At 46.0% G+C, this 23,666-nt stretch overlaps 2 protein-coding genes across 9 annotated transcripts in view; one reads left to right on the top strand and one right to left on the bottom strand.

The window, feature by feature from the left end:
* The window catches only part of Fgd4 (FYVE, RhoGEF and PH domain containing 4), a 232,783-nt gene that overhangs the window by 10,021 nt on the left and 199,096 nt on the right, over positions 1–23,666 (bottom strand). For all 8 annotated transcript variants that reach the window (XM_023716285.1, XM_023716286.1, XM_023716288.1 and 5 more), the window contains 8 exons: positions 21,508–21,646; positions 18,942–19,000; positions 18,488–18,634; positions 11,471–11,643; positions 10,091–10,121; positions 9,799–9,891; positions 9,312–9,437; positions 4,034–4,174 (listed from right to left, as the gene is read on the bottom strand). In XM_023716285.1, coding sequence (XP_023572053.1) covers positions 4,034–4,174; positions 9,312–9,437; positions 9,799–9,891; positions 10,091–10,121; positions 11,471–11,643; positions 18,488–18,634; positions 18,942–19,000; positions 21,508–21,646 — 909 coding nt within the window. The remainder of the gene's footprint in view (positions 1–4,033; positions 4,175–9,311; positions 9,438–9,798; positions 9,892–10,090; positions 10,122–11,470; positions 11,644–18,487; positions 18,635–18,941; positions 19,001–21,507; positions 21,647–23,666) is intronic.
* LOC111817040 (6.8 kDa mitochondrial proteolipid) lies at positions 21,898–22,227 on the top strand. The gene has a single exon (XM_023716298.1). The coding sequence runs from the start codon at positions 21,953–21,955 to the stop codon at positions 22,133–22,135; it is 183 nt and encodes a 60-aa protein (XP_023572066.1). The 5' UTR covers positions 21,898–21,952; the 3' UTR covers positions 22,136–22,227.

Genomic DNA, 23,666 nt, shown 5'->3' with positions numbered 1-23,666 from the left:
CAGCTTTGTGGAAGCAGCCACTTAAAGGACTGAGCTAGGGCCAGGCCCCCTGCACAGATTTTTAATATGACATGGTCCTATGTGTTGATTGCCAGCAGTATTCCTTGTGCCACAGGGGTTCTGTTCAGAAAGTCCTTGCTTATGCTCATGACTCCAAGAGTTTTTCCTATTTTATCTTCCCGCAGATTATTTTTGGTTTAACATTTAGATCATTAATCCACTTTGATTTTAGTTTAGTACATGGTAAGATATGGATGTGGACTTAATCTTCTGCAAACAGATAGCCAATTTTCCCAGCACCATTTATTAAAGAAGTTATCTTTTCTCCAATGTATGTTTTTGGTCCACTTGTCGAAGATCACATAGCTCTAGGTGCCTGGGGACTTTTGTTTTCTTTTTCTTTTTTTCTTCCTCCTGTTCTGATCCGTTGACCCACCTGCCTGTTGTTCCAGGATCATGTTGCCTTAATATTGTAGTTTCATAGCATGCAGTCATTTCAGGTCTGGAATTATGACGCCACCTGCTTTACTTCTGCTACTTAGGATTGCTTTTGCCATTCGGAGTCTCTTCCGATTCCAAGTGAATTTAAGAACTGTTCTCTCTAGTCCTGTGGTATTTTCACTGTGATTGCATTAAATCTGTACATCAGTTTTTTCTAAAGTACAGCCATTTTGACAAGGCTGCTTGCTTCTTCCTGGGTTCAGGGGATATTTTTCCATTTTTGATGCCCTCTTGAATTTTTCAGTCTAATGTAAATTTCATTGTAGGTGTCTTTTATTCCCTTAGGTTAATATCTGCTGCACTGTTGAATTTGGTTATCAATTCTAAGACTTCAAGTCTTTTAGTGTTTTTGGATATTGTAAATAAAAGGTCATATTATCTGCAAACAATGATCTTTTGGCTTCATCCTTGCCTATATGTAACCTTTTTCTTTCTCTTGCTTGAATGAAAAGCACAGTCGGTCTCAATTCAGACTTTGTACTTTTAGCCAAAATGCTTGCATAATGCAAGAATAAAAATGCAAAAGGTGAAAACTGCCCAGAAATGTTCTAGTACCTGAGATCATTACAGACATCTTCAGTGTAATAAAGTTTTGAAAAGTGAGTTTTTTTTGCTTTGTTTCTAACACACTGGTTAAAAGGGAACAAAGCCTTTTATTAAATGACACTTTTTGTTAAATGGACGCCTTATAGAAATGAGCTGGCTTTCTTTCATTTCTCTCTGAAGCCCTTCGGTCAGGGCCATACACAGCATTCACTGCAGTGCACACAGCAGACTTACGTGGTGCCAACTAATGCGTGTTCAGAATGGCGGGCAACAACTTCTGCAAAGGACCAGAGAGAAAATATTGCTCTCTTTGCAGGCCAAGAGACCAAACTCAGGATATAATGTAGGTATAGTTTGGTAACATACTGTAGATCTATTAATAAGAATGGAATTCTTTCAGGGGTGAGATAACATTTCTTCCCCAAAGTGCTAGGGTGCAAAATCTTGTTACCAGTTAAAAATAACACAGTGCATTAAGAAAGTTTTACAGCAATCTGCAATGGGAACAGATGCACAACTGTGTGTTTCTATGGAGGTGTGTGTGGGGACAGGTGACAGATGCTGCATCCCTAGACGTCAAAACAGCATCAGAGGCAACGGCTTGGGGCTCAGCTCCACCCCACCACCTGCTTTTATGCAGCCCGTGAGCCAGGGCGACTTTGGACAGATGAACATTCACGGTCCACATGACAGGGAGCCCTGACTTTGGACTGCAATTAAGTGAAATGTCATCTTCCTCTGAAGAATCCTACTCTCCTGATTAGCAAGTCTGTATTACAAAAACCTACAAACTGAATGCTATTTTTGAATTTTTACCCTAACAATGGATCAGCAATTGAAATGATTAAAAACTAAATATTTCAGTGCATCTGCAAAGTTATTATTTAGTGCATTTTGTGCAGGGTCTCACTGCACAGCTCAGATGCATAACAATTCTGTTTTCAGCCTCCCCAGTGCTGGGATTATAGGCATGTACCACCACACTTGGACTTGGTCATGGCTGCTGTGGCATGTGGTCCCAGGGATTGAACCCAGTCCCTGTGCTCGTCTAAGTAGGCACTTAGTCCACTGAGTTATCTTGCTGGCCCGCAAAGTTATTTTTGTCAGTAAAAATTGGTGGGGCCAGACTTGATGGCTGTTTCATCAGATGGCCTGAAGCTCCCAACAGAACTGTCCTGTGTCCCCTGGAGGACATCAAGCATGTGCCACCAGTGCTCCAAGCTCACGGGCATGAACTAAGCAGCTGATATGTTCAGTTCAAAATGTGTACACGCACGCTTATCTCCTTACCTGTGGACTTCACACTATCTGGTCAAATGACTTAATCTAATAAGTAACTGATTAATTTTCTCTCACATATAAAATTTGCTAGGAAATTAGCCAGGGTTTTTTTTTTTTTTTTTTTTTTTAATTTCACACATGCAGCCTGAAACTTACTCTTCAAATACATTTTCTGACTCATACGGTGCCAGTCACATCAGCTGCTGCTTGAAGTCTGTGGCAGGGGCTATGCTCCTGGAGCTGGTGAAGGGCATCTTCCCAGCCGGGCATGGGAGAATGCCCCTGCGATCGTAGCACCCAGAGGCTGAAGCGGGAAGACTGAAGTTCCCAGCCCAACCTGGGCAAACCTGCGAGCCCTATCTCAAAATCAAATTGTAGAAAGGGGCCGAGGACACAGCTCAGAAGGCCTGCGGTCACTTCCCATCTGTCACACAAGTAATATCCACGTCCCAGAAGGATCCAGGACTATACTCAGGTCTAGCTGTAGTTCGTGGGGCTACCCTATTAACTGTACATGAACCTGGAAGCCTAAACGCTTCAGTAATGGCTTTTGTACTTGTAAATGTAACTATCACTTGTAAAGGCTCAACATACAATGACTGATTTGTTAGAAATGCCTCCAAACCAAGTGAATCTCTTCATCTGGAGACACAGAAGTTTGATCAGCATCTCCAGGCTATGCGGACTCGATGGCCATAAGGGCCTGGTATAAAAGTTACATTATATTTTATTACCTTCAGATGTAAACTCACTTCAGATGCAGACTATCTTAGAATGCCCAGGCAGAGAGATCTAAACTGACTTTATTTCTGAGACAGGGTCTTGTGCTTTGTGGCTCAGGTTGACCTTGAACTATGTAGAGCTTGGGCATCAAACCTGCAGCAATCCTCCTGCCTCAGCCTCCTAAGTACTAGGATTATAGACATATACCACTATACCTAAAACTGACTTTCTTTCTTTTCTCCCTTTTTTTTTTTTCCCATCTCTGTGGGACAGGGTTTTGCTGTTCAGGCTGGTCTTGAATTTACTTTGTCGCCCAGGTTAGTTGTGAAATTTCTTTAAAATTTTTTTTTTTTTTTGTGCAGGGTCTCACTACACAGCTTGGACTCTCCTGATTTCTGCTTCCCTAGTGCTGGGATTACAGGTGTGCACCACCATGTCTGGACTCCATCACTGGCTCAGTGTACCCAGCGGTGGCACCAGTGTGGCATGTGGTGCCAGGGATCGACCCTAGCTCCTGCACTTACCTAAGCAAGTGCTTAATCTGTTGAGCTATATCGCTGGCCCTATGGCTGGTTACAAATTAACAGCAATCCTGCTTCAGCCTCCTGAGTGCTGGGATCAATGTATGTGTTTGTTCGTTCATTTGTTCATTCGTTCTCTTTCTTTCCTTTTTGGTGGAACCAGGGATTGAACTCAGGCCCTTGTGCTTGCCAGGCAAATGTTTATTCTACTGAGCTATCTCCCTGGCCCCTTCAATGTGTTCTTTGAAAAAAAAATTCCTATATTGCATTCTCAGATGCCTGCTAAACACACCAGCCACCCTTCGCATCCAACGAAGGATCCCCAAAGAGCAAAACAGAATTAAAAACATGGTCCTCGCTCATGGTTACTGCAACTGTTAAATACTATGAGGAAGAAAATGCACCGCTTGGGTTCTTCGCAGTTAAGAGCCGAGCCCCTCGAGCCCCCCACCACGACGCACCTCCAGAATCCCCCTCCTTTTCTTCTCCTCGCTGTCCGAGAGCCCGCTGATGATCTGGTAGCAGTCCCTGCACACCTTGCTCCACTTCCCGCCGTCATACTCCAGCTGGGCTTTGTAGTCCGAGCACTTCCAGCAAACCACCTGAGTGTTAGAACAAGAAAGCATGAAATGTCATGTTCAAACATTTAAGCAACTTTTTGTTCTAGGTAATAACAACAAAAAGTTAGGTAGCAAAGTTGACTAAGAGCACCTCCGCTGAGCATGCGGGGCTCCCCTAGGGTGCCGGGGTGCTGGTGCCATGGGCTCTGCACACCCTTTTCTCCCAAGCTTCTCAAATGCTCGGTCCAGACTCTGCCTTTCAGAACGTTCCATCAAGGTCCTTCCAAAACACCAAGCCCTGCCCTGGGCTGCACCCCACCCCCTCCGCCCCTCCAGGGCTCCCAAAGGCAAGGGCCGGGCGGCACAGCCACCTACACACGGCAAGAAGGAGCCATGGGCATCGCTCCAGTTCTCCCCACTTCAATCCACTGGCTCACTCTGTTCATGCTAGGCTTCGCTGATCCACATCTCCCAAGTATTCTGCCAGCCTGCCTGCCTGCCTGCCTGCCTGCCTGTCTGGGTCATCACTGTAATCCCCCAAGGTCATGCCATGGGCGGTCCAGCTGGCCTCTGTGTGCTCCTATGGCTTCCAGCCTGGCCCTCTGCTACCCCTCTCCAAGCTAGTTTTCAAACAGGCTGGATGCTCTCCTAAAAATGCTGATCTGATCTGCTCCTCTTCTGTTCAAAATCCTTCAGTCTGCCGTAGCCCCTGACTAAAGAACAGTAGCTAATTGCGGCCCAGAGTACGCACAATAGTGCTGTCTTTTCCCCTGGCTCTGCATCTTCAGCGGTGGTTTCTAGTGGCCTTGAAAGGCCGCAGTCCCTTCCGCTCCCCTCTGCTGGAGCCCGTTATCTTTCATGTGTCCTTCTGCACTGGCTTGGCTTTCACTTCCTTAAGGAGAATATCCTCCTGATCTTCCCGAATGGCACACTGTGCCTGTCCTCCTACTCACAATGCTCCTTGTATTTTTATTTATAGCATTCACTACAGTTTTTAATAATGTTCTTGTGTGACTACTTCACTGTCTGTCTCCTCTATTAGAGTATAAAATGCCAGCAGAGACTGTCCTTGGTTATTTTGCTTACCAGCACATAATACCTGTTTATAGACTGCTATGAATGAACAACTGCATCAAGTACATTCAGAGTAAAACTTTTAAGGGTTACTAAAGATCTTTGCTATCAATTTCATTTTGATTATACAACTGCAGCAGTAAATAAAAAATCAAGTCTTAAAAAACGAAGAGGCAGCTGTGGTGGCACACATCTGTCATCCCAGCACTCTGGGAGGCTGAAACAGAAAGATCTCAAGTTCCAACCCAGCCCAGCCTGGGTGAGACCCTGCGTCAAGTATGAAAAATAAAGATCTAAAGGTATAACTCCATATAAAGCCTTGCGCTCAACCCCAATTCCAGGAAGAAAGAATAAAGGTGAAGAACAAGTCTGCACTATTAAAAACTGTTGGCCTGGGCCTGACGGCACGCACAAGCAAGCCTTGCACGTGGGAGGCTGAGGCAGGAAGACAGGCGCTTCAAGTACAGCCTGGACTATACACTGAGGCCCGGGCCCAAAAACCAAACAATAAAGCACAGAAATAAGAAACTAGCTCATGACATGGGGCTGCCGGCTGCTGTGTTTACTCCTTCTTTAGAGAGTTTATCTAACTCCCCAAATCGCTGCTGCCTGTTGCTTCGTTTTGCTCCTCTTTACTTTTTCTGTCTGATGAGCGGTGAATGGCTGATCAAGCCACACTTAAGCTACGTTTATGCCGTATTCTGCCTTTTCCTGATAAGTGATACACTTATCAGTTATAGGTAATCAGAAATATATTTTTAGATAAATAACTATTTCATCAACAACCAAGGAACACAAAATATATTTAACAACTTGTAAGTTTTGTGTGAATTTACAGAATGACTAAGGATATAGAAAAGCTGCAAAAAGTGACAAAGTGGAGTAGCCATTATTAATAAATTTTAGGTTAGATAGCTACTCTGAAGATCTCTCTGCCATAATATACAACTATATCATGGACACTAGGCAAATGTAACTGTACTGCTTTCTTTATAGTAAAAAGAACTCCCGCAGGCCCAGGAAAGAACCCCGTGAATAAACAGAAAAACAATGAGCTGGCAGTGTAATGGCAGCCAATAGCAGAAATGCGAGGGTTGCGTCTGTGGACACTGCCTGTGGCTTAGAGCACAGGAAGCGGGCCGCCGAGATCTAGTCCTTGTGCTTCAACTTGTAAAGCAGGACAATGGAGAGCTCCGAATTAGGAGAGACAAAGTGAGAATAAGCTGCCTTCAACTACGATGATCAGAAATTCCCACTAACAGACTTCTCATGCAATTTCTTGAGATACTGGTATTACTGGATACAAAGTCTAAAATTTTGTGAGAAATGTTTGAAAAAAATACTGGCAAACAACAAGCACTAGCAAAAATTATCAGAGAGCTTTAGAAGAGGCTTTTGGTAAAATAAAATTGAAATTAAAAATGCAAACAATGGACAGGGCTGCAGATTAGCTACAATGGCAGTGAATAAAACAGATGAAAAATCAATAGAACAACCTTCTCATTTCTTAGGTCAGCTTATGACTCACTGTCACTTACTCAGTCACGCAAACCCTGACGGAGCTGATCCTGACTTCTTGTCTTTCTCAGCTCTGGATCGGCTTCCTGTCGGACGTAATCAGATCTCAGCGTCTTGGCAGTGAACGGCAGCACACCTGGCTCTCCAAGGCCTGGCTGCTGCCTCTCTGAGCCCCAGCGTCTGCTGGGCTCTGTCTCGCACTTGTGTTTGCCTACATCTCAAGGCCACCTCACGTCCACTAGGGCTCACAGGAGCTGCCACTCCTTCGGCCACCTGTCACCCCTTGGAACCACAGCGATTGGTCTGGTGGCCCCTGCTCACCTCACCTCGGAGTCCAGTAGAATTAGCGCTATCATGACTCGGTTTCCAGCAGGCAGCCTGCTCCTTGTTTCCTAGCTGGGCTCATCCTGTCTATAGTGCTCTGAGTATGATCCATGGCAGCCCCCACTTCCACTTCTGCTTCTCCCCCAGGCCTGCTCACGGGGCCCCCTGGCACGCTTCCTTCTGGGATAGAACTCTACTCCCTTAGTGGGCTGCTTTCCTCTCACCTCCTGACACTTCCCGGAGCCTCAGGGCTGAGCTGCTGCCTGGCTCTGAGACCCACCACTGCCTGGCTCTGCCCACCCCCCCATCTACTCCAACCCATCGATGTGTAATTTATGGCTCATGGATCACCACTCTGCCACAAGGCCCACCCCCCTGGCCTGGGAGTCCCCGCTGCCAGCGCCATTCTCTGGCAGTCTACTTAGCTGTCTGTTTTTATGGTCACCCACTGGACTGTGTCCTCACCAGAGACTGCGCCACACCCGACATGCCAACCTCACAACTCAGTCTTTCACCACCCCCTCATGTTCCTAGTTTGCTGGCCTGCAGCTGTCCACTGCCACGGGGCTCTGAAGCACACAAACCCTCAGCCCACAGGCTCCAGCACTTTCTCGCTCCCAGCCTCCCCGCCTTTGCAGCCAGTCTAGACTTCTCTTAATTGGTTATTAACCGTGGCATGCGCATGCGTGCAGCTCCAACTCCCCTGGTTTTCTCACTATCCAGGCTCTGGGTGAGCCCTGCCTCCTGCTTTTGGTGTCCAAGTTACTGCAACATGTTAGAGAAAAATGAGTGCCCTACATCTGCAACCACGCTTTGAATGGTGCCGCTATTCTTAGGCCAGAGAAAAATTTGACTTTCTCTACCATGCCTTACCTTCTGCCTCAACTTTCAGCTCAAACCGCTTCATCCTTAAATAAAAATATAATATGGAACCTAAATTGCCTCCTTTTTCATTGTTGGAGGCAGCTGTGCTAGACAGAAACGTTACAGGCAGCCAGACAGGAATAGGCCCTCAGAGGAGCCAGGGCAGAAATCGGGAAGCCTTGCAACTGTGGGAGGGACTCTGGCTGTGGTCCAGATCTCTGGATAAAAGATTAGCAAACACAACCACATACTTCCCTAGGGACAGACATCAAAGATTGATATTCTAAACAGGTAGCAATCAATCACCTTGAAAAAGCCAGGAAAGGGGCTGGGGAGATAGCTCAGTGGTGTAAGTGCTTGCCTGGCAAGTGCAAGGGCCTGAGTTCAATCCCTGGTTCCGCCAAAAAAAAAAAAAAAAGTCAAAGCCAGGAAGCATCACTAACCCAAGCCCCTATAGGAGGAGCCCCATTCTGTATTTGGACTCACTTCCCCATGTGAATCTGACTGTGTCTGTCATCTTATTGGTTGACCACAGTTTCCTCTCACCTACGCCCACGCTACACCTGGCTCACCTCGTGGTTTTGCTCTATAAAATCTCTGGAAGAGGCCGGGTCCTTGGCAGCCCATCAGGACCCCCTCTGTCCCTCTCACATAGATGCTTTCTTTCCCCCAATATGTTCTGCTAAAATATATTCTTCTGGTTTTAGAGAACATGAACTCACCCCAGGTAGTAGGCTGTGAGTTTCTTCCCCTATATCAACATCATAAAAACAAACAGCAAAACACCCAATCCATCCACATTAACGCCTGCACCCATCTCTCCCCCTCCTGCCTTAACATATGTCTCCCCTCACCACCACCAAAAGCTGAGCCTCCACTGACGGGTACTGCAGCTTCTCTTTACGTCTTCAAGGAGAAGGTGAGGATCATACATTTGATCCTAGTCCACAAAACTTGGCCAGACCTGTCTCTGACACAAAATAAAAAAGGACCAGGGTGCACACACCAGCTAGTCTGGTCATTAACTCCATTTCTTGGGCCACAGGTCCTTTCATTCAGCACCCTGCAGCCAGGCACCCTTCTGGCAGTCTCTGGCCTGGAACAGGCGCTGCTGCTGGCTGCCGGCCTTGGCCGCAGACCCTTGCCGTCCGCAGTGCTCCGCCACACCTCTCTTCCCATCAGGCCGGAGTAAGAGCAGCAACCCCTGAGAATTCTTTTTCCTAATTAACTCTGGCTCCAAATCCTCCTCTGAGACCACTACCCTCCAGGTGAACTTCTGATCACCTTCTTAGCCCATCAATAGTTAATGTAAAATTCTCATTTGCCTCTTTTCTCTCTTACAGTGGGAGCTTTGGGGCCAGGGACCCCTCCCCGTTCACGTGTTCTTCCCGTCACTCACGTGTCCGCAGGCTCGGCAGTGGTGCCGCCTCCGGGTCAGGGCGTTGAAGGACTCCCTGCACTTCATACACATGGTCACCTCGTTGTCTCGGATCCACCGTGGGGCTCTTTTCCCCAGCTCGGCAGTCTAGAAAGGAAAGAACTTTAACTCTGATGGGGCAGGGAGATAGCTCAGTAGCAGAAGCACCTGGTTGGTAAGCACAGAGTCCTGAGTTTGATCCCCAGTATCAAAAAATAAATAAATTTATTTAACTGTGGGATTTTCCCCTTTATTATTTCTTTAAAAGCACTGTCATTACATTGTGCAAACCACATCCTGAAAGTACAAAACCAGGAAAGAAAGTTTCAGAGTTTTAAGCAGCATGGAGGAGGAGGTGCTCACCGCAGTCCTGGCACCACCTGGGGGTGGCTGGCTAAGCACATGATTAGGTCTCCTGCAACAGTAAAGACATAAAAGCGCTTCAAGTTGAGAATTTAATTCAACTTACAGAAACCTCGGAGTGGATGTCATTGTCCTTTGCAATCGCATTTCTGAAGGTTTCATGCCTTTGATGAAAAGCATCAATGGTCTCTTGAAGGGCCTAAAATACAAATGAAATTCAAAGTGCACGCTGAAGGATCCTGTGAAAATCAATGGACGGACTTTATTAAGCAGATACCTAGGGTGGGAATCATCTTGGAATAAGTTTGTTCTGATAACTACATTTTCAATAGGACAACCCATGCAAATTCATGACGCAGAGGGGTCAGCAAGGAACCAAAAACAGAAGTCAGGCTTACCTTGATCCATTCTTCTTTGTCTTGCTCAGAACTAAAACAAACAAAATTAAAGTAAATGCAGGGAACATTAATGAATTCCATACACCTACTGGGTAAGACTAGGCTTTAAGGTGTTTCTGCTTCCTGGAGAATCCAGGCGGGGAGGTCCTGGACCAAAATAAAAATGAAACAGACTCTCCGACTTCTGAACAAATCAATTCTTCTTAAACACAGTACCAGGCAGTCTAGTAACTTCGGTACCTGTAAATTTTGATGGGGAGAGTGCTGTAGCTTCTGTTAGTACACTGCTGTAGTAAGTTAGCAGCTACTGGGTCATGTCCGTCACGGGACTATGTACACCTAACCTAGTTACAACTGCTGGCTTTTCAATTTTTTAAGACACAAAGGCTTTTAAAGTCTATTCGTCACAGCCCATCTTTGAAAAAAATTACTTTGCGAATCTAAAATATCTTCACAAGGCCTTGGAGAGCTACTTGGCATTTCCTCTGAGAAACAATTTATTTGCCTATTCCTAAGCAGTTTTCTGGCAAAATCACACCTAATCTACTAGAACTAAACAGAACATACCAGATGAGCATTTTTAACTGTCTGTAAGAAGAAGGCTTCACAGATTAATAGACTCCGGGGTTTCGTCATTTTCCTTAGGGAGAAAATTTCCTTGACTATAGTCAAGTTTCCCTTTTCCCATTAAAGCCGATTTTCTTTATTTGTGCTCCTCTGCAAGGAGTGTGTAGTGGGCTAGTACTGTGTCCTCTATGTGGAGTAGCCCCGTAAGCAGCCTGCGCGGCCTGCACCGCTGCGCACCTTCTGCACCTCCCCAGGCTCGCCTGCGCTGGAAGCAGGGCAGCCGAGCACCGGGCCCTTCTTTCCCACAGCGCAGGAAGGCTGGCAAGCGCCTCTGCAGAGCACCCCCGCCACACGCCACCTGAGCAGGTAGCTCCTCCGTGAATCCTACAACCGTGGCAGGAGAGCCACGGCCCTGAACTCCCTGGCAAACCTTTCTGTCCCTGGAAGCACTCCCAGCCCCAGGAATGCACAGCCTCTAAAGGACCCAGTTTACTACGGATTACTCATCAAACAGATATTTGTGGACCAACACCAGGATGGGAGGAGGAAGGGCAGAGTGAAGCCTTTATCCTGCAAGACTCAAGATTCTAACTTGACGGTAACTACCTGTCCTTGAGTACACTGTCACTCAGGGAGTCCATCAGTTGGCCAATGCCAAGCGTCTGCAGACCACTGCCCCGGATGCTACGAACATCTGCCTTTCGGGCACTCCCCACTCTTTATACCCGGATGTCTGCAGTAGTAACTCAGCGGAACCCTGCCCTAAAGTTTCTTCTGTCCTCAAGGAGCTGGGTGACAGGGAGGCTCTCATACCTGGCCTGCAGTTCCAGGGTTCGCTCCTTCCCAGAAACCTGGAAAGTATGCGGATATTCTTCATTGTGCGTCTCCACGATTTTCATTCCATCAATTCCAACCCTGTTCCGCACCGTGAATTTTGAGCCCACCAAGCTGAATCTGGGCACACAGTAGAGCAACATGTTGTTGAACTGCAAGGAGGCAAAACATACCAATGAACAAGAAAATAAAGAACAAAACTGACCAATATTTCAAGTAGCCCTGGAAAGCCTGTGGACCTTCCAAGGGAATACGGCGCTTCCCAGGGAAACAAAAGTAACTACCACCCTGACATTCTATGCCTCTATTAAAAATGATCATAGTCTCAAAAATTCAAAAATAGGTTTTCTTTTCAGGGCTCAAGTATTTCATCAATATTTATGTGCATTACAATTGCATTAGTTGCTTTTTTATACCAGTGCTTTGCCATTAATTTGGTAATAATAAATTTGGTCACAATTTACTGAAGACTTTGATATATTGGCAATTGAAGTCACTTTGTGTGTGTGTGTGTGTGTGTGTGTGTGTGTGTGTGAATGAGAGTGAGCGAGAGAGAAACAGAGAGACAGAAACAGAGAGAGACAGACAGACACATATGCACACTGGGGCAGAAGAGTTTCATGCATGCTAAGCAAGCCCTCTACCACTGAGCTACATTCCCACCCCTGAGCTGAAGTGTTTTCAATATTAAAGTCCTTATATACACACATCATTTTTTTTTTTTAAATGTTATACAGGGTGTACAGGGCATATAGGGTCTCACTGAGATCAGACTCATAGTGATTCTCCAGTTTTCAGCCTCCCAAGTACTGGGATTATGGGTGTACACTACTATGCCCAGTCTCAGTGGCCATCTCAGCATAACTGGAGTGGGGGGCAGCACAGAAGGCTGGGAATTGAACCCTGGCCCCTGTGCTCTGCTGAAGCAGGCGCTTTAGTCCGCTGAGCTATCTGGATGGCCCTCACACCACCATTTCTAATTACTGTGCCTCACACTGTGAGTACAAAATAGCTGTTAGCACAGTAGTATTTTTTTTTTTTTTAAACCAGGGTTTCATGTTTTATTGTTTTTTTTTTTAAGAGTCCCTGCACTAAGTCCCTCTACATTAGTACCTTATCTAAAGCAGTAAATCACTTGGTCAAGTCTCTTTTCTTTCTTGTTTTTTGGGGGCACTGGAGAATTGGAGAGATGCAGGGTCTCACTAGGTTGCCAGGTTGGTTGTGAACTTCGGGGCCAAGTGACCCTCCTGCCTCAGCCTCCAGAGTACCTGGGAGCACAGGCAAGTACTACACCGGCTTTGCCAAGATCTCTATGTGTGATCTCAGTAGTTCTCAAAAGTGTAGTATTACGAACCCTTGAATCTTACCACCATGAAAAATTACAGAAAAAGCCATCAATTTCATTGAGGTCTTTAAAGATAGGACTTCATTCTTCATAAGATATACTTTTGATATGAATGACTTTATTTTTATACTAAATCAAATTATCTACAGTGCCCCATTTTTGGGCCACAATTAAACAGCTTTTGCTCACAAGGATAAGAAACACAAAAAGGCTCCAGAATACAGATTTATTTTCACTGGTTTTGTGAAAGTACTTCATTTTGAGTATATTAAAATGCAACTAAGTAGTTAGGTTAATTAAAAATTATTGTATCTAGGCTTGCATATATCTTTGTAAGTGCAAGAGTAATTAGGGACTACAGAAATTTATCTTGTAAGATTATTTTTCCAATAGTATGTATGTGCCTTACATTCTCATATGATTTTTACTTTAGCTTACTTTGTCAATTTGTTATTTTTCAAACTTTCTGTAAGGCTTCACTTTAGGAAGGATTTCAGCTGAGTACTATTTATCAGTGCAGATGTGGAGGCCATACTACACGTGAGCCATCACACACACACACACATACACACACACACACACACACACACACACACACACACACAGAGCTGTATAAACACTCATTCCCAAGATCATCCATACACGTCACAGGATGTGGAGAAGACTAAACCAAGCAGCCGAAGTGAAGGGTTTAGAATGGTGCCTGGCACCTACAAAGTGCTTCAATTCAACAAGCTGCTTGGTTCTCCGCTCCTCTGGGGTTTGGTTCTGGGCCTTCCCTGTCAGTCCCTCTTTGAAATACCCCAACACGTTTACGTGACTTGGTCCACTGTTTCTCACTCACGCTTTCGTAACTTCCTGGAGAATACAGAAATAAAAGAGCACTGAATGAAACCTTAGAAGTATCTCAGGATCACAGACTGACACTTCCAGGAGGGGACCAACGCTCTCGCTGCCCAGCCCATCCTGAGAACGGCAGTCACAGCCTCACTGTAGGTACACGAGATCCAGAACGCCAAAGGCTCCCACGCCCACTGGGCTGGCCCAAGCTGCTGTGTCTGCTAACTTTCCAAACGAGTGTTTCCTCCCTGTTCCTTCCAGGACATCTTAAGGGGTGACCCAGTCTACACAGTGCACAGGGCAGGGCATGCAGAATCACCACAGAACACAGCTACGCACCACGTGACAAGCACAGTGTCTGAGGCTCCAGAGCCTCCCACTGGGTCATAACCTTACAGATAGGTAAGGACAGAAACATGGAGTCTCCAGCATCTGCCTTTGCGGTTACACCCAGACATGTGGCTCCTTCCTCCCTGTCCTTCCATGCTTTCAGGACTACATCACACCTGTTTTCTTCTTCCTCAGGGGAACTCTGGTAAGCAGTCAGTCATACACATTTGTCCTCAAGAATCCAGATTCCAAAGGGCTGGCCAAACAGCTCAGTGGATTAAAGCACCAGCAAGCAGGAGCAGCGACTTGGGGTTGAACCTGGGGCCTGCCGTGCCCTGAGACAGGGATTGAGACTGGGAGTGGTGGTGCACGCCTGTAATCCCAGCTCTTGGGAGGCTGTAAATAGGTGGATCACTATGAGTCTGATCTAGTAGTGAGACCCTGAACACCCTGTAGACTCTTCCCTAAAATACAGAGGAAAAAAAAAGAATCCAGACTACAATCTAATGCTAGTCAACATGATGGGTCTTTCATCACCTTTAGAGGTGGAAGTGAGAGCTCCTACAGGATATAAAGCACTGCTCACAAAGACCACGGTCACGGAAAAAACGACAGAGCAGGCAGCTGATGCTGTTCCTCTGAGAAACTTCCTCCTGTGGCAGAAATCCACCATCGTCTTCACACACAGTTTTCCTCATCTCTGGATTTCCCTTAATTCTGAAAGAAATTACTTTGCAGGTAGAACCAAGTGTACACACTTTTTTAGTCACTGTGGGAAATTCCTTTTTATTCCATGCCCGTAGCTCAGGAGTTGTGCGTGACCAAGCAATCTGCTACTACAAGGAAACCCCTCCAAGTCCTAGGTTGTGACAAAATCTAGAAGCAAATCTCAGTCTGAAGGGGAGAAGGGGCTCACTTCCTTTAACTCCAGTACTCAAATACCTCAAATCCTCTTATAATATACTTCTTTTACTACAATGATTCAATTTTATGTTCTCACCACAGATAATTTTTTTTTTTAAAGTAACTGGACTTTATATTATTTTCAGGACCAGGGATCAAACTCAGAGCTCTGTGCTTGCCAGGCAGGCACTTATTCCACTGAGCTATCCCCCCAGCCCTCACTACCGATAATCACATGAACATTTTAGCAGGCAACAGTATAATTTTGGAGGAAATTTACAGTGCCTGGGGTGTGTTCAAAGTTCAGACGAGTCAAAAGAAAGTCTTGAGTCTTTCAGGCTACAAGAAAATAAAGACAAAACTACCAAAGAAGGTTTCAAATGAAAACTGCAGTCATTCTGTGGCATTACTGGGTTTTTTAAACCTTCAAATACCAATATGGTGTGTTACTCAACAGACAGCTCTATATTAACATATAGTGACACAGCACTCTGTGAAGGCAAGCAGATATGCAAACACAGGAAAATCATTTAAATGTAAAATGAGATTCTAAATATAATTTGGCTTTTCTGAGTAGGAAGTAGGAAACTAGTCCTCGTTTTCTCTGGGGGGGAGGGGTACTTGTGAAGCTGCCCCACACAGAAGGACAGGACGCTTTCAAGGACAACCATGGCAAGCAGGCACGCCTGGACGGGCTACATGAATGCACGCCAAGCTCTGAAGGAGCCATGTGGCTTTCCTGCCACTGACCCCACTCTGGGAGGCCCTGGTGCGACAGCTCTGAGAGGGGGCAGTCAGGGAACTGGAACAAGATGGATCTCGCCCTTAGTGTCCCTCCAGGCTGTGTCCCTGAAAGGCTCTTGGCAGTTTCTCCCAAATGACTGATTGATTATGTTTCTTCCTTAACATAATCAATCTAAAATTATTTGCAGAATAGTTCTCCAGCATGAAATTTAAATCAAAGTGTTTGCTTAGTCACACGTTGGTTTTGAACCCCAGGCATGCTTTCTGAGCCACATGCCTAACCCCCACTAAAACTTGGAGACAGGGCCTCATACAATTGCCCCTTCTGGGTTAAAATTTGCGACGCTCCTCCTGTGGTCTCCAGAGTGCTAGGATTCCAGGAATGCCCGCCCATGCGCACTCTGAACTAAAACTACAGAGACTTCAACACTAAGGAGAAAGAAAAGGAAAAGGACTCAAGCATGTACGCAATAAACCCAGGATAGACGTGGATTCCCAAGGATTTGGCTTGCACAATACATTAATGATGTCTTCTTTTACTTGGTTATCTTTAATGCTTTGATATTTTCAGGCCTCGCTGACACGGAGGGGAATGACACTTCCTGGGTTATTCAGTTCCTTGAGACACTAAATGACTCACTTGAGAGGACCCTCCTTACAGAAGCCACCTTGCCCAGAGCCAACAGCCTCACTGAGCTGTCCCACTCTTCCCCTCCCTGGTCACCCGAGGCCATATCCAGGAAGCAGCCTAAGCCCCATGTCCTACGCCTTCACTGCCTCTCTTGATTTCAGCATAGCCTTGTTTTCTGTTCTCTTAAGTGCACATGAGGATTTTCAGGGTTGACTTGGACAGCACATATATTTTGGGGTGGTGGGGCGGGTGCTAGGGATTGAACCCAGGGTCTTCACACTGAGCTATCCCCCAGTCTTTTTAATTGTTTTGTTTTGAGATAGGGTCTCTGAGTCACTAAGCTGCCCTAGCTGGGCTCAAACTTGATCTTGTTGCCGCAGTCTCTCAGAGTGCTAGGATCACAAGTGGGTGCCATGCTCAGCTAAAAACACTGCAGCCACTTCTTCCTCCCCATCGGCCCTAGGAGACCACTAATGACATCCCGTCTCTGTGCACATGCGCTTTCTGGACACTTGAGACACAGCGATACCTTGTTCGTGAACTCTGTTCTCCCCACGATTCTGGCTGAAGACTGAACCAGACAAGGATCAAAGCAAACTCCCAGGTGAAGTCAACACTGAACTTAACCACTGAATTTGCACCCAGAATCTCAGAAGGAGCTGAGTTTATGAACTGAGACACCAGCTGGACTCACACAGGACATGGCCTTTCTGTGACTGGCTTCTTTCATGGCAAAATGTTTCCAACATGCATTTCAACCCATGCAACGCACCACGTTTTCCTTTTGCCAACATACAATATTCTACCACATGGAATATACCAGGCTTTAAAAAAAAAAAATGAAAAAGGAATATACCAGGCTTTGTTTATGCATACACCAGCTGGTAGACATTTAGGCTGTGTACCCTTTGGTTATGACAAATGATTCTACTACAGAACATCAATATACAAGTTTTCTGTTGATATATATTATTTTCAGTTCTGAGTTAAACAAAATGGAACCACTGGGTCACATAGTAACCAAATGTTCTTTTTCAAAAACTAAGCATTTGTCTTCTTGACCATTCATTCCTATAATATGGCTTCCTTTCAAAGAAAGCTGGCAATGGCTGACAGCAGCACCTCAGGCCGCAAGGCCAGCTCCTGTTACAGCTGGTGAAAGGCCTGTGGGCTGCGGTGAAGTCCGTCCCTAGGCGGCACTTTGACCCCCACATCTCTGCCTCTTGGCCTTTAGTGCCAACTCTAGCAACAGCCAGGCCTTACTGACACTTCCCATAGTAGCCTGCTCTCCGCCAGCTTCAGCCAATCTGATAACCTTATCATCTTCTTGGACAGAAAAAGGAGTCAGAATGAATTAGTGTAACCGAAAATAAAGATCACGTGGACAGAGCCTAACATGCAACCGTCCAGCAGCCCTTGAAGAGCTCTTACGCTGAGATAAGCCCTCGACCAACTGTTATTGCCGGAGTGAAGGAAGGGGCAAGGACGCACAAGCAGTGGAAAGGGGCTGTGTGGCAAACTCATGGCCTGTCCCCAGAGACAATTTCAGACCCAAGTGTTTTAATTGTGATCACTGTTTTTTTTTTTAATATTTATTTATTTTTATTTATTACATTTATTTATTGTGTGTGTGTGTGGCCAGCTCAGCCCACCAGGGGGCGGGTCTGGCTGGCATGTGGTGCTGGGGATCGAACCGCGGTCCCTGTGCTTTGCCAAGCTTGTTTCAAGTAGGTGCTTTAGACCACTGAGCCATCTCTCCAGCCCCGTGACCACTGTTTTTTAACCTTAGAATGACTGAAAGCAGTGATGACCGGGACAGGAAAACTGCAGCCAGGAAGGAATATGCCAGCGAGATATCCAGGACTAGTTTGTGAAGAACGAAAGCAAAGAGAAAACTGGAAGCGAACAACAGGAGGATCTCACAAAGTAAGTCACAGCCTGCCCACACACGCGTGCACATCGTGAAGGCTAACTTGACTTCAGCACGCACTCCCGGAGCTACCACACCCAGGAAGTAACTCCAGCTTCTCCAAATACTGTTGGATGTGGAGCCCTGCTGGTGAGTGCTGGCTAAGCGAGGGCAGATGAAGCGAATGTGGGGAACAGGCAAGCACTGTGCTTCCCCAAGACGCAAGGAACCATTTCAGCAAAGTATTATCCTTATGCAGCCTTATGTGACACGGACGCCGACGCTCATACTCACTAAGAAAAGGTAGCGTTCTTGTGCCGATGTATTGCGAGCAGCTAGCTTCAGTATCTGTCCTTCTTTTATTAGTTCATTTGAAGGATTTACAATGTCTTCTTCTTCTCCTAACATCTCATAAATCTCTAAGAGTTTCTTTAGGTTTTCCTGGGAAATTGAAACAAAAAACCAAGACCAAATGTATGGCAGTGTCAACTTAACGACCTACATTACTTTATTAGCTAAAAATCTGTATCGTTCAGAAAGGACTAGGAATAGGCACACCATTGGGGTATAGAAGCCACCGGTAAGCTGAGCCCTAAGAGAACGGGGGCGGTCGCTTCAGCTAACACTAGACATGTGTAAATACTCTTTTCTGTCCTACTTCCATTTACTTCGGTCCAGACCTATAGGTGGTATGTGAATGCTACTGTGTCTATGCTGAAGGCTAATCGCTCCTCTAGAGACCACTTACCATTTTTCTTATTGCACTATTAGAATGACTTGCTGCTGTAGATATAATTTCAAGTGATTCTAAATGGGAAAAAAAAGAAAAGGAAATAAATATGCTTTGTCCTTCCTGTGCTGCCAGGTAACTGAATAATTTACATACTAACACAAGAAATCGGAGACCAAAGACACACGAGAGCAGCAGCAATTTCCACTTCAAAACTAAACACTTTCCAAAGCTCATTTGTAAGCAGATTACTTGAACTTGAAGGGCATTTGCTTAGTTTAAAAAGTCATGGACAATAATTACCCTCACAGGTATATTTAATTCAAAACAGACCTTGAAAATCAACCAGCACTTATAGCCCGCTAGGCACGAGGTACCTCACCAGGTGCTTCTATATGTATAGTAGGTCCCTGCTGACTTGCCATTTTGCTGGTCTGAAAATATTATACAGAAAATTTCAGAAATAAGTAATTCATAAGTTTTAATATAGCACACCATTAAAATTGTTCTATTTCACTATAAGATAATGTATTGCTATGCCTAAGTTAAAAATTAAACTTTATCACAGGTACGTATGTTGGGGAAGAAACCCTCCAGCACTGTATATGACACGTGACATCCACAGTTCCAGGCATCCAAGAGGCATCTTGGAAGGTACCCCTTGCATCTTAGGGGGGCTACTAAACATCAATTCTTACACATCTTTGAAGTTTGGTGGATGAAAGAAAGGAGGAAGTATCGGGACTTGGCTAAGGTCACTCGGCTGTGCCATGGTAGGGTAGATCTGAACTTTTGGATGGAAAGCTCTACAACACGTCAACAGCAGTGGTTCCCTAGTTTTATTAGCAAATTAACCCACTAAGCATAAGCAAACTTTCTTTGGGAACATGCACTCATACACCCAGGCAGGCCCAGATGAAAGGGAATCTTGTAAAGTGAGGGTTAGAGGGATTTGCTGCTAGGATGACTGCAGGTGACATTGGGGAACAGGGCCTCTTGGTATGGCCACGGTGGATGCTCCAGGGGCCGCTACTGAAGAGCTGTGGAAGCCAAGGGCCCTGCTAGAGCAGCCCCAGGGGTACCTCTCAGTCCTGAACTGTGTCCCACTTTTCCTTCTCTTCTGTCCTGTGAACTGGCCTCAATTCTGTTACCACAACAACCCAGTTCCTTTTGGACTACAATTTCTTTCCTCTTTGCACTGCTGAACAGAATGAGCTTTTGTTGCTTCCCTTTCTATTCTGGGGCCTCTCAAAGCCCTTCTTTCCTGATTTCCTTAGAGTTTTAAGGGGGAGCAATGAAAAGTCAAAAAGAATAGCACAAAGCTCTGCTATGCCAATTTTCTTGTTTTTAATATAGATATCTGAGGGGAATGCAAAGTCTTTGAATATCAAGAACGGTGCATTTTCATTTCGATGATGGAGAACTATTCAGATTTGGGCAATTCTGTGCATCTGACACAGGATCCAGGAGGAAGGATGACAGAGTAAAATGGACTGGGGCCAACACTCAGGATGAGCTGGAGGAAGAACAGAGGATTCACCTTCAAATGCCACTATCATTGTCACTGACACCCAGCACTCAGGCCACCCGGCAGAAAGGGAAAGCCTACTCCCAGAAGCAGTAGGCTGGGGCAAATGGCAAATCCAACTCATGCTAAGCTGCAGGAAGGGAGGGCAGGGGCAATTCCTGCAGTCACCAAGTCAGTGGCATGGTAGAGAAACATAGCGGACGCAGCCTGTGGTCAGGAGAATAGCAAGGCTCCAGAACCAAAGAGAACCTTCGTGTTTCTCACTCTTACACTACAGGCCACTCACACAAAAGGCAAAAAATTATAAGGGATGGGGCAGTGTCCATGTCTGTCCGTGGTACTTAGTATTTGTTGACTATCAGACTATTTCTATTTCTTAGCTTTTACCCATCTCTTTAATATTTGATATTTCAAACTCTATGGGAGAGGGGTGCAGCTCAGCGGTAGAGGATGCATTCCACATGTGACCTCGGAGGCCTGAGCACAATCCCAAGCACAAAAAAGAACAAAAACTACATGATAAAGCTCTAGTATTACTGAAACTCAGAGTCTTAATATGCCTTTCATTTAAACCTAATGAAAACATCAAAGACGACAGAATTGGAATAAAGTTTTCTTGGGGAAAATGTTATCATTAGACAATAACAAGCATCATTTCCTGATATAGCTCAGGGTGGGTGAAGCCAGCTTGGCTGATGTTATTTTTACCTAGTAAATGTCATCTTAGCTTCCCTGGCGTGCATTACCCTGCTAATTAACCAATCCCAAATGCTGGGCTCCTCCCGGGAGGAAGTAATTGAGGACTGCTGTTCTCAATGTCTCTAGGACTACTGTCTTCTGCTCCACAGTAATTACTGTGAGTCCAGAAGGGGAAACAGGATTCACAGGGCTCTGGCTAGGGAGTGGCCTGCCTGGTAGAGGGAGCACTGAGGACCACAAAGTTGTGACAGCAGCATGTCATCCCCTACGGGAGCCACGAGACCTATCTGGCTTTAGAGCCACAGGCTGTGTGGCCACGGGGTCGGTGCACCACAGGGGAGAGGGGCAGGCACTTACTTTTGGCATCACTCCAGTCGGGCGAGTTCGCGGGCAGCTTCCTCAGATAGTCCTTCAGCAGCATCTCGTAGCGCGGGATCCGCTGCACAGGCTCCAGCATGTGGTGCTGCAGGGTCAGGCTCCCACAAATCTCCTGCTTCTGCAGGAAGAAGGATTGCAAGGCGCATCTCAGCGTCAGGCCAGCCAGGCTCAGAAGTCACTGCAGCCTCTCACGCAGGGCAAATCTCTGCTAGGAAGGTGACTATGCCTTAGACATGTATGTGGTACTGTCTTCTAAAACGCTCAACCCGGCCTGATCTAAGAAAACCATAATTTTTATAGAAAGAGCTAGAGAATAAACTCTTTAAAAAAAAAAAGGCATATTCTTATAACTCGAAAGTCTGGAGTCGGTGACCTTCCCGGTTGAGCGGTGTCCGCCGAGGCCTCGGCGGTTGGTCCTGCGGAGATGCTTCAAAGCTTAATTAAAAATGTCTGGGTCCCTATGAAGCCGTACTATACCCAAGTCTACCAGGAGATCTGGATAGGAATGGGGTTGATGAGCTTCATTGTTTATAAAATCAGAAGTGCAGATAAAAGAAGCAAAGCCTTAAAAGGTTCAAGTCCTGCGTCTGCTCACGGTCACCATTAACCAGCTCTCGAGTACCCACGAGATGAAGCCTCAGTCTGCCTGTAAATTTAAGCAAGCTGTGGTAGATGGGAGCACAGAATATCACTGTATACCTCCATCAGCAGCGTTCACTCTGCGGTATGAATAAACGCACCTGTGAGGTGCACCACCCACTCTGGACTGTCTTGTGTGTCCCCGCAGACCCTTTGTATGAGCAGCTGTCCCCAGCTGCACCCACCCTCCCGGAAAGCCCTCTGGAAGGAGGAGCTCACATCATGAGTTCTCTACAGAGGGATCGCGGGGCTGGCCTAGGCACTCGCTCGGACTCTGATATTCAATAAATGTCTGTCTGATGAAAAAAAAAAAAAAAAAAGAAAGTCTGAAGACTACTAAGCTAGTGTGAGAACAAGAAAAATCAAGCACAATTTTAAGCAAGGAAACATGAGGTTTCACCAACTATCACCTCAAATGGCCACAACTAGGGCCTTTGAAGGTGTACTATCTGCAATCATTCTGCAGAGTTTCAAAAGATGCACCTCCTTAATGAGGTTCCCTAGGCCTACCTGTATGAAATGCCTAGAAACTAATTCATAATAAAGTATTTATAAATGTCATTTCCTCTGAACTAAAAGAAAGACTCCATGTGGGAGAGCTGGGTATCCTGTTATCTAAGAATTTTACTTTTTTGTTAGGTCAAGGCACTCTTCTTCACTGTAGACCAAACTCCATTTTGCAGGCAAAGTTACATTCTTTTTTTTTTTTTGGTGGTACTGGGGATTGAACTCGGGACCTTGTGTTTGCCAGGCAAGCGCTTATTCTACTGAGCTATCTCTGCGGCCCATGCAGGCAGAATTAAGCCCGTATCACTCGCTTTCACAGTAAGCTATTCCAGTGAGAGAGGGAACGCAAGGCGCGCTGATGTCATGCTACACCAAGCAGAGGCTGCATTAAATGCTGAGCTCACATCAAGACCAAGGCACTGCGCACACCCAGCAACAGGCTGCACAGCACGGGGACACTCGGCGACAGCTCTGCGAGCGCAGGCTTCGGTGGGAAGGAAGCCGGGGAGGCAGGGTGCAGTACGGTTGGCAGGGTGAGACACGCGTTCATCAGCGATTGCACGCCTTGCTGAATACAATAGGCGGAAGGGCCCCGGCCAGGCGAGAAAGGAGCACGCACCAATGACGTCAGGGACCCCAGAACCACTGACTTTAGACGCTTTCTCTAGCGCAAAACAGCAACCGCGTGGGACCTGCGCTATGGGGGTGGTGGTGGTGGTGGTGGTGTCGGGGACGGGACAGCGTGGCTTTAGGAAGGGGATGCGGAGCCAGTTGGGAAGCTGCTGCGGTAGACGGGAAAACAACGATTAAGGCCCGAGATGGCCATGGAAGCTGAGCAAGTAATATTATAATATTATTGTAATATTGTAATTTTATTCCTTTAATAATGTGCAAGATTCATTGGCCAAGCATTGGCCGTGACTCATCCACATGGCTGACACTGACAAAGGTTCTACAATCTGAGGTACAGGATCTCAGGATAAATCCTGAGG

Source organism: Octodon degus, unplaced genomic scaffold (assembly GCF_000260255.1).
Source record: "Octodon degus isolate 3935 unplaced genomic scaffold, OctDeg1.0 scaffold00047, whole genome shotgun sequence".
NCBI lineage: Eukaryota > Metazoa > Chordata > Mammalia > Rodentia > Octodontidae > Octodon > Octodon degus.
Note: the sequence above shows the minus strand (reverse complement) of the source record. Positions and strands in the feature narration are given on the sequence as shown.

Bases quoted from the DNA above. Each gene is read 5' to 3' on its own strand.
- LOC111817040 (XM_023716298.1), top strand. From the start codon at position 21,953: ATGCTTCAAAGCTTAATTAAAAATGTCTGGGTCCCTATGAAGCCGTAC.